This window comes from Corvus moneduloides, chromosome 3, assembly GCF_009650955.1.
Source record: "Corvus moneduloides isolate bCorMon1 chromosome 3, bCorMon1.pri, whole genome shotgun sequence".
Taxonomy (NCBI): Eukaryota; Metazoa; Chordata; class Aves; order Passeriformes; family Corvidae; genus Corvus; species Corvus moneduloides.
Genome location: NC_045478.1, coordinates 22,120,972 through 22,136,305, shown reverse-complemented (window position 1 = coordinate 22,136,305; position 15,334 = coordinate 22,120,972). Strand labels below are relative to the sequence as shown.

General features: G+C 38.3%; 1 protein-coding gene across 5 annotated transcripts in view; it reads right to left on the bottom strand.

The window, feature by feature from the left end:
- Positions 1-15,334, bottom strand: part of ARHGEF10 (Rho guanine nucleotide exchange factor 10) — a 112,202-nt gene that overhangs the window by 93,793 nt on the left and 3,075 nt on the right. For 3 of the 5 annotated variants that reach the window (XM_032104586.1, XM_032104590.1, XM_032104591.1), the window contains exons 2-3: positions 9,622-9,681; positions 4,681-4,756 (exon numbers count right to left, since the gene is read on the bottom strand). In XM_032104586.1, coding sequence (XP_031960477.1) covers positions 4,681-4,717 — 37 coding nt within the window. In that variant the 5' untranslated portion in view covers positions 4,718-4,756; positions 9,622-9,681. Of the gene's footprint in view, positions 1-4,680; positions 4,757-9,026; positions 9,110-9,621; positions 9,682-15,334 lie in introns of all 5 variants that reach the window. The other 2 variants (XM_032104587.1, XM_032104588.1) reach the window with 2 other exon arrangements.

Here is a 15,334-nt window from a genome sequence, read left to right as displayed (position 1 = left end):
GGGGTTGGTGGGTTTTTTTGTTTGTTGGTGGGGTTTTTTGTTTGGTTAGGGATTTTTTTCTTATAATATGTAAGGTCATCCCAGTGGAAACTTTTACGAGAGCACAGTTGTTTCTACTTCACTCTTACCCAAGGACTCAGGCCAGACTTCTTTCTCAGGGACAGAGGAGCAAGGACTATTTTAGTGTTCTGGCCCTGACAGGGAAACAACAAAAAATAACTGCGGAAAGACACAATCACAGCACTCAATTGCATACAGGATATCCAGATTTAAGTCCTTGGATTCCTTGCTCTACATGTCTCCATATCAGGAACAAAGAAATATCCCACTCATAGCTCTAGAGAGCTGATTTTTTTATATAGAAAGGTGTACAAAATGCTTTTACAATTGGTGTCTAGGAGATATTTTTAGTCTACTTCCAGTTTTAGAAAAAAACAACTTCATTTCATTGAAGAACATCTTAAATCCCAAACTTCGGCATGACAAGGTTTCTCATCTAGCTTTACCCAAGGCACTGGTGACAATGGTGTAGTTGAGTGAACATCCAGCTCTCCACTACACTTGGTCCTTAAGGACACCTCTCACGCTCCTCAAATGAAGAGTTATAATTGATTCTCTCAGTAAAAAGAGTATTTGCCAGTAATATGAAGACTATGCATTCAAATAAATTCTCACAATGTCCTAGTACAAACACTGAAATTTCAGTATTTCACTTTAAAATTTTAACATATCTTTTACATTAATTTTCTAAAATTGGGAAACAAAATAAAAGTATACTCAGTATGATAAAATATACCCAATGCTTTTTAATAGTTTTCACAGAGAAATCATATGAGGCATAGTGCCATGTACCAGAAAGAGTGAGAGACAGACATATTAAGAGATGATGAAAATCCAAAACTAAGCCTCCTTGGCATAGAAAGTACACCCCACTCCCTTCCCCCAAGTCTCCCTTGTGCAAAAAGCTGTTTCTCAGGTATCCATCCTGCCAGGCAAACAAACATGGCTTTCCTTTGGAAACAGGCCCTGATAAACACCTCTCAAGTCCTCACTTAAAGAAAAGGACTTCCACTTTGCAAGATCACCAGATGTTTTCCAAGTAGAGGAATGAAAAACTGCCAGACATGACATCTCCTAATAAAGCAGTAATAGCACAAGTACAGGCCATCACACGTAAACACCATCCTAACATTAACATCCAGTCCCAGCTGTTCAGAGTGAAGGTTAAGTCCTCTACAGGAGAGACTCAATGTGATTCCAAATTCTCAGAACTACCAGCTTTGTAATTCCTCCCTCCATAGTCTGCAGTCCACAGTATATCCTCTTCTTGTCTAAATGGGTTTGGTTAAGGACACTCCCTTACAACAACCAATTAAAAGCATGATTATAACTTACAGCCACAATAAAAGTTGCCATTTTCATTTAGCTTTTAAGAAAGGATTTTTTGTTGTTGTTGACAGAACAAGAATCATCCTCTATTTTATTCCACAAGATAGCCATGGAATTCTTTTCTGTAAGAAATCTTAAATGTCTGCACTTCATGCCTAAATTCATATGTACAGACACACTAAAGCAGGGAACATGAGCTAGTACTATCATCTCAAGTATCCATTTTGGAAGTGCTTCTTTGATTTTGCTCTTAGACAAGGAAGCCTTTGCATCTACCCCACTCCAACTGCTCCCTGGTTGCTAAACCATACATTCCCTCAACATACATAGAGAAAAACACAGGAAATTTTTAATCCTGGCTAATCCATGGCTAGAAGAAGCAGCTCTTTTTAAAGCAATCTAGAGGACAGAACACACAGGCAATAATTTTTCCAAGTTACACACTACTTGAATTTGCTCTGAGGTAGGAAAAGGTAACTAGCACAGACTCGCCACTACCTGATTAGCATGAATGGAATGTCCAAACACCTATGAACAGACAAGTTGCATAAGCATAATAAATGAAAACAAATAAAATATGTTACATTCCATTCTTTTATCACATGTTGTTTTTCCTTATCAAGTAGCGGCAGAAGCAGCTACACTACTGACCTTTACTGTATCTTAACTTAAACAAGGTAGAGATTCAGATGGCTATGGCTAATGAAAACACATTATTTAACCCTGGAGCTTTCATCTATTTTCTTACAACTTCCCCGTGGCAAAGATGAAGGTTTATTGCTATTCTTCCCCTTTGTATGTATTAGGATTGATACAAACAAGTTTGGAGAATTTACCTGGCAAAACCATAGAAAACTTACTCGACAAGACTAAAGCTGAGATTTATAGTGCAAGGTATACACTTGTAGAGAGAAAGGAGCCCACATGACTTTCAGCACTACAGCTATCTTTGTTAGGACAAAAAAAATAAGTAAACAAAAAAATTCCCAAAACATCATAAGAACTTTTTTTCTTTTAGAAAAAGCAATTGATTTCATCTGTGGGCCCAGTGTGGGATTTTAGAATCATTATGCAAAAAGTAAAAAAAAAAAAAAAAAAAATTAATGGTATATCAAAGGTTTCTGGACTCAATAGGAATCGCACCCTCACTCTGAGCTAGGATAACCCACCAAAGTGCCCACTGTCTGAAGGCACTGACAGGTGCTGCTCACCCCTCCTGAACAGACCCATGGATGGCCAGTGTATATGCATGCAAAATAAACCTTCAATTATTAGTTGTTAGGTGTATTTGCTGTCATACTCGGCCCTAAAATCCTCACTTCTTTTCCACCTGCAAAACAGGTCATGAGAATTATCTAGAAAGTGAACTAAAATGTCTTTTAGTGTAATTATTAAAATGTATCTTCACTGATAATCCCTTTAATATGGTTTTAAGAGAGTTAGCAATGGTAAACTAAAAAAATATACAAGTTCCACTAGTTTCAGACAAAGTTTTTTGAGATGAGAGAGAAATCACAGAATATTCTGAGTTGAAAGGGACCCACAAAGCTCATCAAAGTCCCACTCCTGGTTCTGCACATGATCACCCCAGAATCATACCATGTGCCTGAGAGCATTAACCAAGCATCTTGTGAATTTTGTCAGGCTTGGTGCTGGTCTCTGGGGAGCATGTTCCAAATCCCACCCCCAAAAAAAGTAACAATTGACATTGACACAAGATTGGGTAGAGGAGAATCTCAATTTATGTTAAATCTAATGCCAGCCTATTAAGAACTGACATGTCTGAAAATAAGGACATGATACACATAGTTCTACATGTCACAAAAACCTTTGCAGAGAAAGAACTTGAATTCCGGAATCATAGTTAACTGTGTCACCCTGAAATCTTGTCAAGAGTATCCCACAAGCTGAAATGCTGCACAGAGTTGGAGCTGTTGCCACAATTATTGGCTGTCTTTGAAAAACGGCAACCTCCTCTCAAGTGAAAATATTGATTCCTTAGGGATGACTCTTCCCCTACAGCACTACACTGCTTTGGAGATGGATTATCCAGTAGAGACAGTTTCACAGTAACTGTCACTAAACAAAACTGAACTGAATTCAGGGTCCTGACCACATGGATTAGGACATGGACAGCCAAGGAATTGTTGCCAACAATAACCTCAGTGGTATCTCAGAGCATAAATGAAACTGCCAATAACGTTGGCCAGAAATCTAACCCATTAAAAGGTGATTACACAAGTTTCTCCTTCTTTCACATTCCCAACTCTCTAGATAGTATCTAGTAACAGACCTCTGTGGCAGTACCTAAACAAAAGAGAAAGCAGTCCTGATCTACAATGACAATTCCCAAATTCCTAAAGAGTTACGGCTACACAAAAATAAGATTAAAAATCCTTTTATATTCAAATGGCTTCATGTAAATTCTGTATAAACAATAAGTGAAATGTCCTATAGGCAATAATGTATATTATTTATTTATATTAATATATACATATATCAATGTACGTAATAAAGTGTAAGTCCATAAGTAATATTGTCCTATATAAGGAATGGAAAATATTTTACAGAAAAATCACTATCTGTACAAACTATAATAGCAACTTAACTGAAATAAGAGCAGCTGTACTGAGTTCAACCACAGGTCTCCATAAATTTATGTTTGGGGATGATCAGATCAAGCACTTCTATGAAGTCTCCCAGCACCCAACTACCAAAAGCCAAATCCTGTTAAGTATTAAAATACGTAGTAGCAAGCACAATGATGTGCTTACAGGAAATCAAACAGCATAAAAAAATCGCCACATGCAATGTTCTCTTAGAGCATAAACACAAAAGGCAGTGACACAGTGTCTTTGTAGATCCTACCTTTGTGCCTTCAGAAACCTAGGATACACCAGAGGCCATCCAGCTACCAGCATACAGCAGGCAAGGGGCACTGAGTGTAAACTTTACAAAGTGAACCCCTTAGTCCAGCACCCATAATACCCTTCCATAAGTGTCTGTGCTCTGATTACACAGAGTTGCCGTAGAAAACGCATTTTCAGGTTTGGACTGCAAAGACCAATTGCTTACAGGTTTCTTCCCATCATGCTCTAACTACAGCAGCGAGTGAAGTTCAAGAACAAAACAGGGTAGATGACAGGAGCTCATATTTCAACAGAATACCACTGGGACCAAGCCTTAGGGTAATAAGGGGAAAGGGAATGCTGCAGAGGTAAAATCACTGCTGGGAAGATAATTAAATTCTTACAGAAAAATTGGCTTTAAACTCCAAACTATTTCAATTACCTTCTGGTGGTGGGGGAGGGAAATCATCTGTGTCCATTGTAGTGTATCCACCGCACCTTTAGCAGACTGGGAAACTCTGCAAAAATGAAGGGAACATGTTTTGTAGATGAACACAATTTCCAAGTATTGAGACACTCCTTTTCAGTTTGGCCAAGCTCATTCCTATTAGCTAATACCATTATGGAAGAGAGGAAATGTGCCTGGCTTCTTGCTTCCATATGAATACAGTCCAAATTTTTATGCACACAGCCCTCAATATTGGAACCAATTCTTTTAATGATCTCAGTAAGCCAGCTGAGGAAAGACGAAGTTTTTAAACTATTTTGTACTCTGCAGTTCCCACTGTGACGATCACAAGGAGATTACTAAAACATGCTACTTCAATATCTGTTTGGAGTATATATTTCACCTCAAAATCTTCATGAAGGGGTGAAGGATAAAAATTCTAGGAAGCTTATCAGTTTTCATGATACTTTTCTCTATTAAGCAATCAGAAATAACAAGTTTCAACTATACACTTTGTACACAGCTTCTTTCCATTGGTTGTTTTGCCAGTCTTAAAAATTCTGCTTGAATCCCTTTACTTCCACCTTTCCTAAGGAGAGTGAAGTACTAGCAACCAGGTTCCTGAGCATCTTTTCTTTCATCCTCTTTTCTCAAATGCCATTGATCTCATGTTTTAAGGAAAAGAGTAACTCTACAAAGCATTCCCATACTTTGGTACTGAATACACAACTAGAGAGAGCAAAGCCCAGAACCCATGAGAGACATCATCCCTCCTTCTGCATAATGCTGCTTAATAGTGACATTTCAGTATTATCCAGAAGGAAAACCTATTGTGCTAAGCAATGTACATGCTCTGCCCCCAGCCCATTTTCACTCTAACTCAAGAGAAAGCATGTCAAAAAGACAAATTTCAGAACAAGGCTTAGGAAGAAAAGTAAGTTTCCAAAAGCTACAAAAGACAGTGGAAGAGCCAATGCTGAATTTTCTGCCCTGCACTTGAGTAGCCTATAGATGTTAATCTGAAGAAGTTACCTCGTCTGCTGGCAACAGAACAGCTCAAGACCTTGGAAGTCTCCACAGCCCAAATATGAAAAGATTAAATTGAAGGGGACAGTGAAATTCAAGGTACAGTGGCAAAATATTAAACTAAATGGATCAGAACACAGAGGTCAAACCAACTGCCACTTACAGAAAAAGTGGCAGAGAATGAAAAAAAAAAAAAGCTTCGAAAAAGGATCCAACCCTAGGAGGCACCAAGCAATTTACCTCCCTAACACCAGATTTCCAAGGGCAAATTATCAGGACAGATGTGCCAGGAAGGATAACAACTCTGGTAACGCAAGATCCTATTATGATGAGACAATTCATAACAACTTCATTTATTAAGCATACAAAATTCCCTTTTAATTTAATTTAATTTAAACTGTCTTAAACTTTGGTAATTCTTAATCCAGTCCTAGTCAAAATCAAGTAACTTCAGAGCCAAGGCTCAGAAAGAATTCACCCAAGTATTCAACATCTGCCTATAACACAAAAAAAATCCATTATGTGCTTTCACTATACAGTGTTCCTTCTAAAGCTTCTCTACAATTTACATCTGCAGAGCTCCAAGGCATGTACCAGCTTACAGATATCTGGAATGCATCCTGCCACACCAAAACTGTCAGCCAAAACAAGCGATAGTTATGGTTTGAAGAAAAGGCCATTTTTCTTTATTTTTTTAAAGCTGCTCGTGACTGGAGCATAGGTTTTCAAGTGTGAAACATGTAATAGCCAGCAAACCTCTGAAAGTGAGTCTCAGCCCCTTTCCCGAATGCATTTTACGAGAGTAGCTAAAAGGCTTTCAGAATGAATTTTTTTCTTTAAATGCATGATGCAAGCTTTTAAACATCTATCAAAGTTAACTTCAACAATGGTTTTATAAATCAATTCCTTCATCACGAGCAAATACTAACAAGACAGAGCTGAGACATGCAGCTTGATTTCCATTTTGATCTAGCTTACAGTGACATGCTTCAAATTACACAAGAATTGTGTAAAGGAAGGACACAGACCCAGTGTTAAGAGTCCTACCCACTGACCTGTTTGCTCCCATCTGAACAGTGCAGTTATTCACAAGAAGAAAGATACACTTTCTGACTTAAGAATGCCTTAGGGGTTGATTTATACATTACATTAACTCATCTTGAAGTTCCACATATTTTTCTCCACTTTTTAGATGCTGAGAAAAACCCTGCAGCAGGAAAGAGAGCTTGTGTATTACAGATTCCATTAATACCCTCCACAAAAGAAAATAATTGCCATTTCATGTAGCAGACAGCACATTTATGAAGGATCTCTAATAGCACCATATTTCAAAGAAAAGTTTTTCACTCTTCTTTTGAGAGGCACAGGAACTAACTCAAGTTAAAGATGTTTAAATCAAGATTAAGGCAGATGATTTAATTTGACTAGCAGCATATGGTACATTTGCATTTGTAGCTCAAGTGCCTTTCCCATTGATTCTCCTGCTAACAGAGTTACATAGCACAGCTTATAGGTGCATTTAGACAATTAACAGTAAAAATCAAAGCTCAAATTAAACTGAAAGGGACCTCAGAATGCTGTGTCATACACTCAATACAGGTGTTTTCAAAATTAAATCAGGTTGCTCATGGCCTTTGTCCCTCCAAGTTATGAAACCCTATGAGGGTGGAGGTTTCACCACACCCCAGAGTATCCTGCTGCTGAGCTTAACCAGAAACCCCAGGAAGGGTTTTTCCCATAAGCCCAACTGGAGTTAGCCCTGCAGCAGCTTGCAGCCATTGCCTCTCATTCTCCTGCTGCACACCCCTGAAAAAAGCCTGGCTCCACCTTCTTTCTAACCCTGCCTTCGGAAGCAGAGGACTACAATTCAATCCCCCTCAGTCCTTTCTTCTCAAAATGACACAAACCCAAAGGTTTCCCTCAGCCTCTCCTGATCTCTCCCCACTCCCAACCATAGCAGTGGCCTTTACTGGACTTGCTCCAGTTTGCCAGTCTCTCTCTTGTACTGAGGCCTCACAATGAACACCGAATTCCAGATGCAACATCGAGACCACTGAGTATATATTACTTGGTTTAATATAAAATTACATTTAAAAAATTAACAGCTTTTAAGACACAGAATATTAGGATGTTGTTCCAAATGTATTTTAAAAACTGCAAAGAAAAGAATCCCTATTAAACATGAAACATGTATGCTATTATATTCACGTGTGTTCCATCTTAAAATTATAAATATGAATAACTGAACAACTGCCGTGATCTACTCAACATGACAAAGGTTATAAAAATATGGAGCTTTTCTCCCCCGTATAACATTGTTTTCTCAAACACAGTATAACCTCTGTTTAGTGACTTAAACTGCAGCATTCCAGACTGAACAGCAATCACAGGAACACAGAGACAGAAAGAAGTTCTCAGAGTTACCCAGCTAAAAGTTTAACATTTCCCACTGGCATCCAGATGTGAAACAAGCTCACCTGACTCAGTGCTCATCACCTCCTTTGCTTCAGATGTGGGTAAAGACAGCAGTGACTGCTATGGGCCACAGAGGTTGTCTACAGATTGTCTCCTTTCCCTCTCTTTCCCCGTATTTCCCCTGTGCGCCCAACATACAGCAGATGCCGGAGAGGCCAAGGAGCTCCTGGACACCTTTAACAAAGGCAGCTGACCCGCTCTGGTCAAAACATTGGCCCTCACTTCCCATGCCTACTTCCTGATGTTTTCATCTGGTCCTTTCCTGCCAAACTGTTAGGAGGAACAGGTAATTCTTACTCATATTTACAGATTGGAAGAGGAAACATAGTATTCCAATTTTTTAAGTTCCCAGTTTACCTGCCCACTTATATCTGAACCCATCTATCTAGGCAAACCCCAACTATTCCAAGCCTAAGGAACTACTGTTATTAAAAAAAACCCCTACTTGTAGCACAGTAGCATGCTTTTATTCCAGATGTTTAGCTAGTAACTTCCTAGGTTTGGCACTAAAAATCAGGCATAATCATATTGAATGTATGGATTTTGAAAGAAAAAAAACACAAGTCCCTTATTATACTGCAATATATTCAGTTCCTGACCAAGTTTGCAAAGCTTTCTAAGTTTTAAGTTGATATATAAGAAAAAAATTTAAAAAGTAATTAAAATACCACATTAAAACCAGATGTTCATGGGCCATGTTTCTAATGCAGAGAAGTCCCGCACAGTTAAAGCGGTCAGATCTCCAGTGGCACTCACACCAGAAACCAGAATCGTCCAAGTGTGAAACTGTCCCTAAGGACAGCTCCCAACACTTCAAATTTTCCACCAACTACACTCACCTTTGACCATGGAAGCTGGTACTGAAGGAAGTGGGAGTCTATGATGTTCTACAGCAGACCTCATAACCTCAGAGCGCTAATACCTGCAAAATCTTTGAGACTGAAATTCTGATTCCACAACAAAGGGCAGTTTCAGCAAAGGAAAGAAAGGCAAAGGCACTTTTATACTCATCCAAAGACCACGGAATAATGTCAGCATTCCTCTCTGAGATTCAGTTTTCCTTTCTCCTAACCTCTGGTAACTCCTTTTGCCTCTAGGCTAGACTAGGCTTCTCAGCTATGTCTGTGTATCTCATTTTGTTCAATGATTTCCTCTAATTGTGGAACAAACAGCAGACCGTCCGTTCTCAGCTAAAGGACTACAAATACTGATCAACATCTGCATTTCCACTTCAACAAAACTATTTTCCAACAGTCACTACTCGTGCAGAAGTCACAATGCAACAAAAATGGGACGGACACAAACTCTGCCAAAACTACAAGGCAGCACAGCATTCAGACCTGGGGGTCTGAATCCATTGAGCTCCCAAAGGGCAGATGCTGCCAAGCTTTTTCAGCTCTATCACCCTAAAAACTGCAAAGGTGACTCACATACCTTCTCTTTAGGGCGTGTGCACTGTAACTGCAGCAACATCAGGATTCTTCATTCTTAACACTGCAGAGAGAATGAATATTTTATAACAGGAAACAGAAGCTGAATCAAGGAGACAGATTTCCAATAAACTGTGACTTGTGGAGAAAGCTAAGTCCAAGCAGAAATGCAATGTCTCTGAGAAAGCCTGAAAGTCTAAAAATTAAACTAAAAAAACATCAAAACAAGAAAAGTTGCAAAGGCAAAGCCCATGAATGTTTAAAATCCCGCTGTGTCCACATCACTTAGTGAATATTGCTGTATAATGCCCAACTGAGTCTTCTTTCACCTAGAACTATAGAACTTCCACTGGGAAGTAGATCTTGCTGAAATTTGATATGAAGACTCTTCCAGCAGTGCAGAGAGATGACAAGACAGAAGAAGGCGGAAGGTAGAAGGTTAATTTCCTATTTTTTTCCTCCTGTAACTCAAGAAGGCTCTCTTAAAGACAGCAAAAATAAAAACTGATTGTACAGTTTGTTCTCTATACAACTTATTCCTGAGAAACATAGACTTTACATTTTTTTAAGAGGTGTCTACAGCAAGCATGCATGAAGCAGCCGTTCATATTATGACAGCTTCCCATGCCATGCTGTAAGCTATTAAAGAAGTCTGTATCAAAACTGGATCATTATTTCTTTTAACATATATTTGGTTTTATTAACAGCTAAGAGTCCTGCTCTATACAAATTTTGTTCTTAAATTTAGCAAAGAAAATTACTGAAATCACATGCAATGGAATAAAAAAGGAAGTACATAGGTTCAGGTAGAAAATTAACAGAAAGCCAAATTCCTGGCTCAGTTAAAGTTGGGGGAAATTCTATTTCTTGCAGCAATTCCAACAAGGCCAGATCTGCAGAGATGCACATTTTTCAGAATGAATGGAGAATCCACTTCGACAAAAGCTACTTTGCTTCTTTTTCTGCTTCCCTTTCTCACACCAAGCAGCATCCTGCTCAAGGCCAGAGAAAACACAGCAGCAGCAAGCCCTGAAAAAGAAGCAATCTACAGAGACATCCCAAAAACATGGCTGAAGATTGGTTTTCTAATCTTTCTTTTTAAAGAGTATTACTTACAACATTTCTTCACTTAGATTCCTGATCAATACATCACCTAAAGGAAGGGAAAAGAGGAAGGAAGCAAAGATTGCATTCGTAGATTTGTCCAAGGGATCCTGACCACAGTGAAATCTGCACTGTTAATTTTTAATATTTATGTTCTTCCCCCCTAGATTATTATTGCCAGGCAAATTACAGAATCACTGCTTGATAGATTCATTCATGTTGGCAGAAGGTCATGTAGTCCAACCTGCTGCTCCAAGCCAGGTCCACTACCAGGTGAGACCAGGCTGCTTTATCCACTGAGATACTGAACAATCTTTAAAGACAGACTGCATGACCGTGTCAGTTATCCTGCTGCCTCGTTTTGTTGTCCTCCTAGAAAAAAAACATTGTCCTTATATTTAGTTAGAACCACCCTTACTTCAGTTATGACCATAGCCTGTGGTCCTGCCCCCTTCCTCATAGTCTGCCAGCTGGTGGGAGCACACCGCCAGGGCCCAATGAAACTTCTTCCAGGGCACTGCTGCCACTCCTTGACATTGTAGCAGCCTTATGCTGAACTTGCTCAGTTTTATCCACATCTCTCTTGTACTGGGGAGAGGTGTGGACACAAAACTGGATGCAATACTGCAGGTGTGGTCTGACAAGTACTGAGTGAGACGAACCCTTCCTCTCCAAGAAGACATTCCTTTCCAGGTGGGCAACCTTACCCTCCTCATTGCTGAATTACATAGAGCTCTTGCCAGCCAGCTCCTCCAACCTGCCCAGGTCCTTCTGAATGACAGCCTGGATCTCAAGCACATCCACTGCCCTCCCTTTCCCACAGTTTGGTGTCACTTGCAAACTCCATGAGCAAGGGCTGGTGGACTTCCACTTCATACACAGTATTAAACTGGACACATCCTGTGATGGACAGCTGGTTACTAGTCTCACGTTACAACCAACCAGCCACCTTCAAAACCAACCATCCCACCAGGCTTCCACCCATCTAGCAGCACACCCACCTAGATCACAAACATATTTTGCAAAAGACCTTGCTGAACCCAACACAAGCATATGGTTTCATTAAGCTCAGTAGCAATATATTTACCATACAAATAGGAAAGCCATGACCTACAAATATTTAAGGAATGAGAAGAATATGGATAAAAAGTTATTGAAACCAGGGAAAGGAAGAGGTTCCCAAACATGCACCTAACTGTTTTTGTGAATGAGCCTTGTTCCTTCCTTTTGTCCTGGCAACTGTTTGAATACACAGAGTAAGAAGACAGGCATCACCCCAAGATTCGCAGACCATCATGGAGGTCAAGAGTACCATAACAAATTGGAAGCATCTGAAGAATTAAAAGGGAACTCTGGCATCATATGCTTTAAGTCAAGAATTATCTGTTTTGCTCTGTGCCACACAAACTAGAAAACAGCATCACTGGGTCAAGACAAAGATCTTTCATGTCACACATGCAAGCAAAATAAAAATAAATGAATATTAAGAGCATTTTCCTTAATTTGTGCTATAATGTGATAGCAATCAAGTAACTTCATCTGGAAAAGCAATTTTATTTCTGCAATTTCCTTTTTTAAACTTAATTCAGATTAGTCCCTTTCAATGCTGGATATCAAGAACTACCTTAATTGGAAATATCCTCAGCGAGGTTTCTATTTTTTAATTGGAGAAGATCCTCAAATACTGCAGCATACTTCAATTGTGGTGTAAACCTACACAGGATTTAGTTGCATACATATTATTATAATACTTATGTAATTAGAATTATTATGCAGAGACTTTAGAAATGCTTTTTTATTAGGAATGCACCAAAATATCATTTAGTTTAGCAATTGTGATCACCCTTATGTGGATACAAATATGCTGCTAGCAAGAATTTTTCTTGCTTCTTCCCAGTCCTGTGAGATATTTTTCTCTCTGACAAAAGATATTAGTAGAGTTCTATGAACTATGAACACCTGCGACCTTGCAAACCTTTGTTTATAGTACAGTAGAAAAATATTTTGACAATGGATGTTTTAGGATTTTAGCCAATCACCCCAAGGGGTGGCTGATCCTTTGTCCAATTAGACTATGAAGAAAAAAGTCTATAAAAGAGTTGTAAAATAATTAAATAAATCAATCTTGCTGCACAATTCCTGCCTGCTGGAGCTCTCTTCTCCTCCCTACCACTGCGGGATACCACGACACCCTTACATGTAAAATGCAGTAATTTTGTCACAGGGAGTAGATCCCCTCCTGAAACACAGTTTCATTCTCCAGCAAATCAAGGTCTTAATATAAAAAAAAAAGCTGGGGAAATGTTATTTATGGATACAGTCAATAAAGCTTTTTTCCCCCTCTAACTGTACATTAGTCAGATATTCACCACAAAAGCAGAGTCTTGTTCAAACTTGCACTAAATCTGTTCATCCTAGTTTTACAAGGCATAGGTTGTCTTTCAAGATACTGATGACAACTGATGAAAATTTCCTCTAGAAGCTGTTTCCAATAATACAAGTGAAAGGATACACTGAAATGAATATACAGTTACTACTGCTGCCTGCAAACCAAGTCCTGACAGAGTCACTTTTCCTAAACATTTTCAGCTCTTTAGGTGCTACTGTCCTTGGAAAAATAACCATGCTGTTTCTCATTGAGGACAACTTGTCCTATCTGATCATTAGAAAAGCATCCAGTTGAACAAATTTATTTCACTTGATGAATAAAGTTATTAAGAATATAAATAGAATATTATTCCTGAGTTTAAAAATACATGGAGTAAAATACAGAAATACATTTCTAATAACAAAGTTATGATGCATGCTCTAGAAAAAGAAGACTATTTTCATTGATTTTCTAACACCAAAATTTTATTCAAATAAATCAGAAATCAGGTAATGCAGCTGTTAAATCATTAATTACAGGAAGAAAGGAAAACAGTAATAGCATCTGCAAAGAACAGCCCTTGTCTTCAAAAATTTTATAATGGAAGCTAGTTTCCCACAGAAGTGTAAGTTCTGTATCTAGGCCACACATCAGCAGTCTTCACTCTTTCCTTGATTTGGAAATGATCTAGTAGACATCCTTCTTCTCAACCTTCTACAATTTGAAAGTGAAGTTTTTAAAACTCAAATGAGTCACTCGATTGCCTGCAACAATACTAAACATTAAGTATGAAATTCTAAAAGAACACTGAGGATGAGACTGTGAATGCTATAGAAAAGTGAAAAATATAAAAATGAGACATAAGCCCAAGACTCACTGTGATCCTAGCAGGAAATCTAAATATTGCCACCTACTTCAGTAAGTTATTATCCCATTTTACAGATGATGAAATAATGTTTACCCTCTTTCTTCAAGTTCTTGAGATGTATAGTCTGTATCTCTGAGGAGCAAAAAATTCATGTGAATTCTGAAATTTTTTAAATGCATTTTGAGAAAAAAAGAGATTGCAGAAGAGAAACAAGAGTGAATATTTGACCTTGAGCTTGGATCCTAATAGTTCACATTCATGGTTCAGTCCCAAGTAACAAGTATTGTACAGTACAGTAAGTCACTGAAACAGATTTTCCCAAGATAATGCCCCTATTCAGCAGCACGTAAGTAGAACAATTTATTTTGCTCTGCTTAACTGCTTCACCCACGCATTTGACATTAAGCTTCAGGCTTCCTGACTGAGCAGTGAACATGTAGGACATAATCAATGTTGTGCAGTTATGCATCACTTCCCACAGTCTTGCTGATTCAGGCGTTTCAGAATAAACATGAATCGAGCTTTTGATCTAAAAACTCAAGTTCGAAAACATATTTTTCAACTCTCGTTTAGCATTACTTGTCATCACTCCCTTAAAAACAAGTTCTACTTTTACATGTTCCTGGTTTCTAAATAACATACAGTATTTTGGTGCATGTAAAACTCGATTCTTTACTATAAGAAAATGACCAACAGATAAAAATGTCAAAAGAGGCTAATAATAATGCAGCAGTTTTCTTCCACAGGTATGTGACAGAACTTGAGTCACAATATTCTGCTCTCTGCAAACCACACACACGTACAATGACATTACTGAGAATGATTTGAAAACAGAAAGAATGTTAAGACATAGTTGTATCATGAGAATTCTGGTTTACCTTTCTCATGTGCCTCCTACCTCCTTATAATAAAGAGCCTCTTATTCTCATAATATGCCTGCAGTTTCCTCTAAGTAATTCTCAGGCTTCAGTTTATGATCCAATCCTTGAAAATTTCCAAGCATCCAGGCTTACAGCTTTTCTACTCACTAAACTACTTCCGGACTCAGAAATGAATTTACCAATATCAATTTTCTAGTTAAAGATTTAGTAACAAGAATGTATTAAAAGGAATGGGAGTGGGGAAGATGTACCTCTTATAAATGCTGATTTTAACAAAATATGATCTTAGATATGAAAAATGCCTCCTTCACATGTTGTCAAATACATACAAAATGAAAGACTAATTCATACCACTATCAATAAAACCTCATTTATTATTCCATTATAGCATACAAAATGTTCAAAAAGTACGAACAATTGCATTCAGTGTATAACACTGTAACTCCAAAGGAAGTTTCTTTAAGGTACAACTGCTGCAATAGATATTCCACAAGAA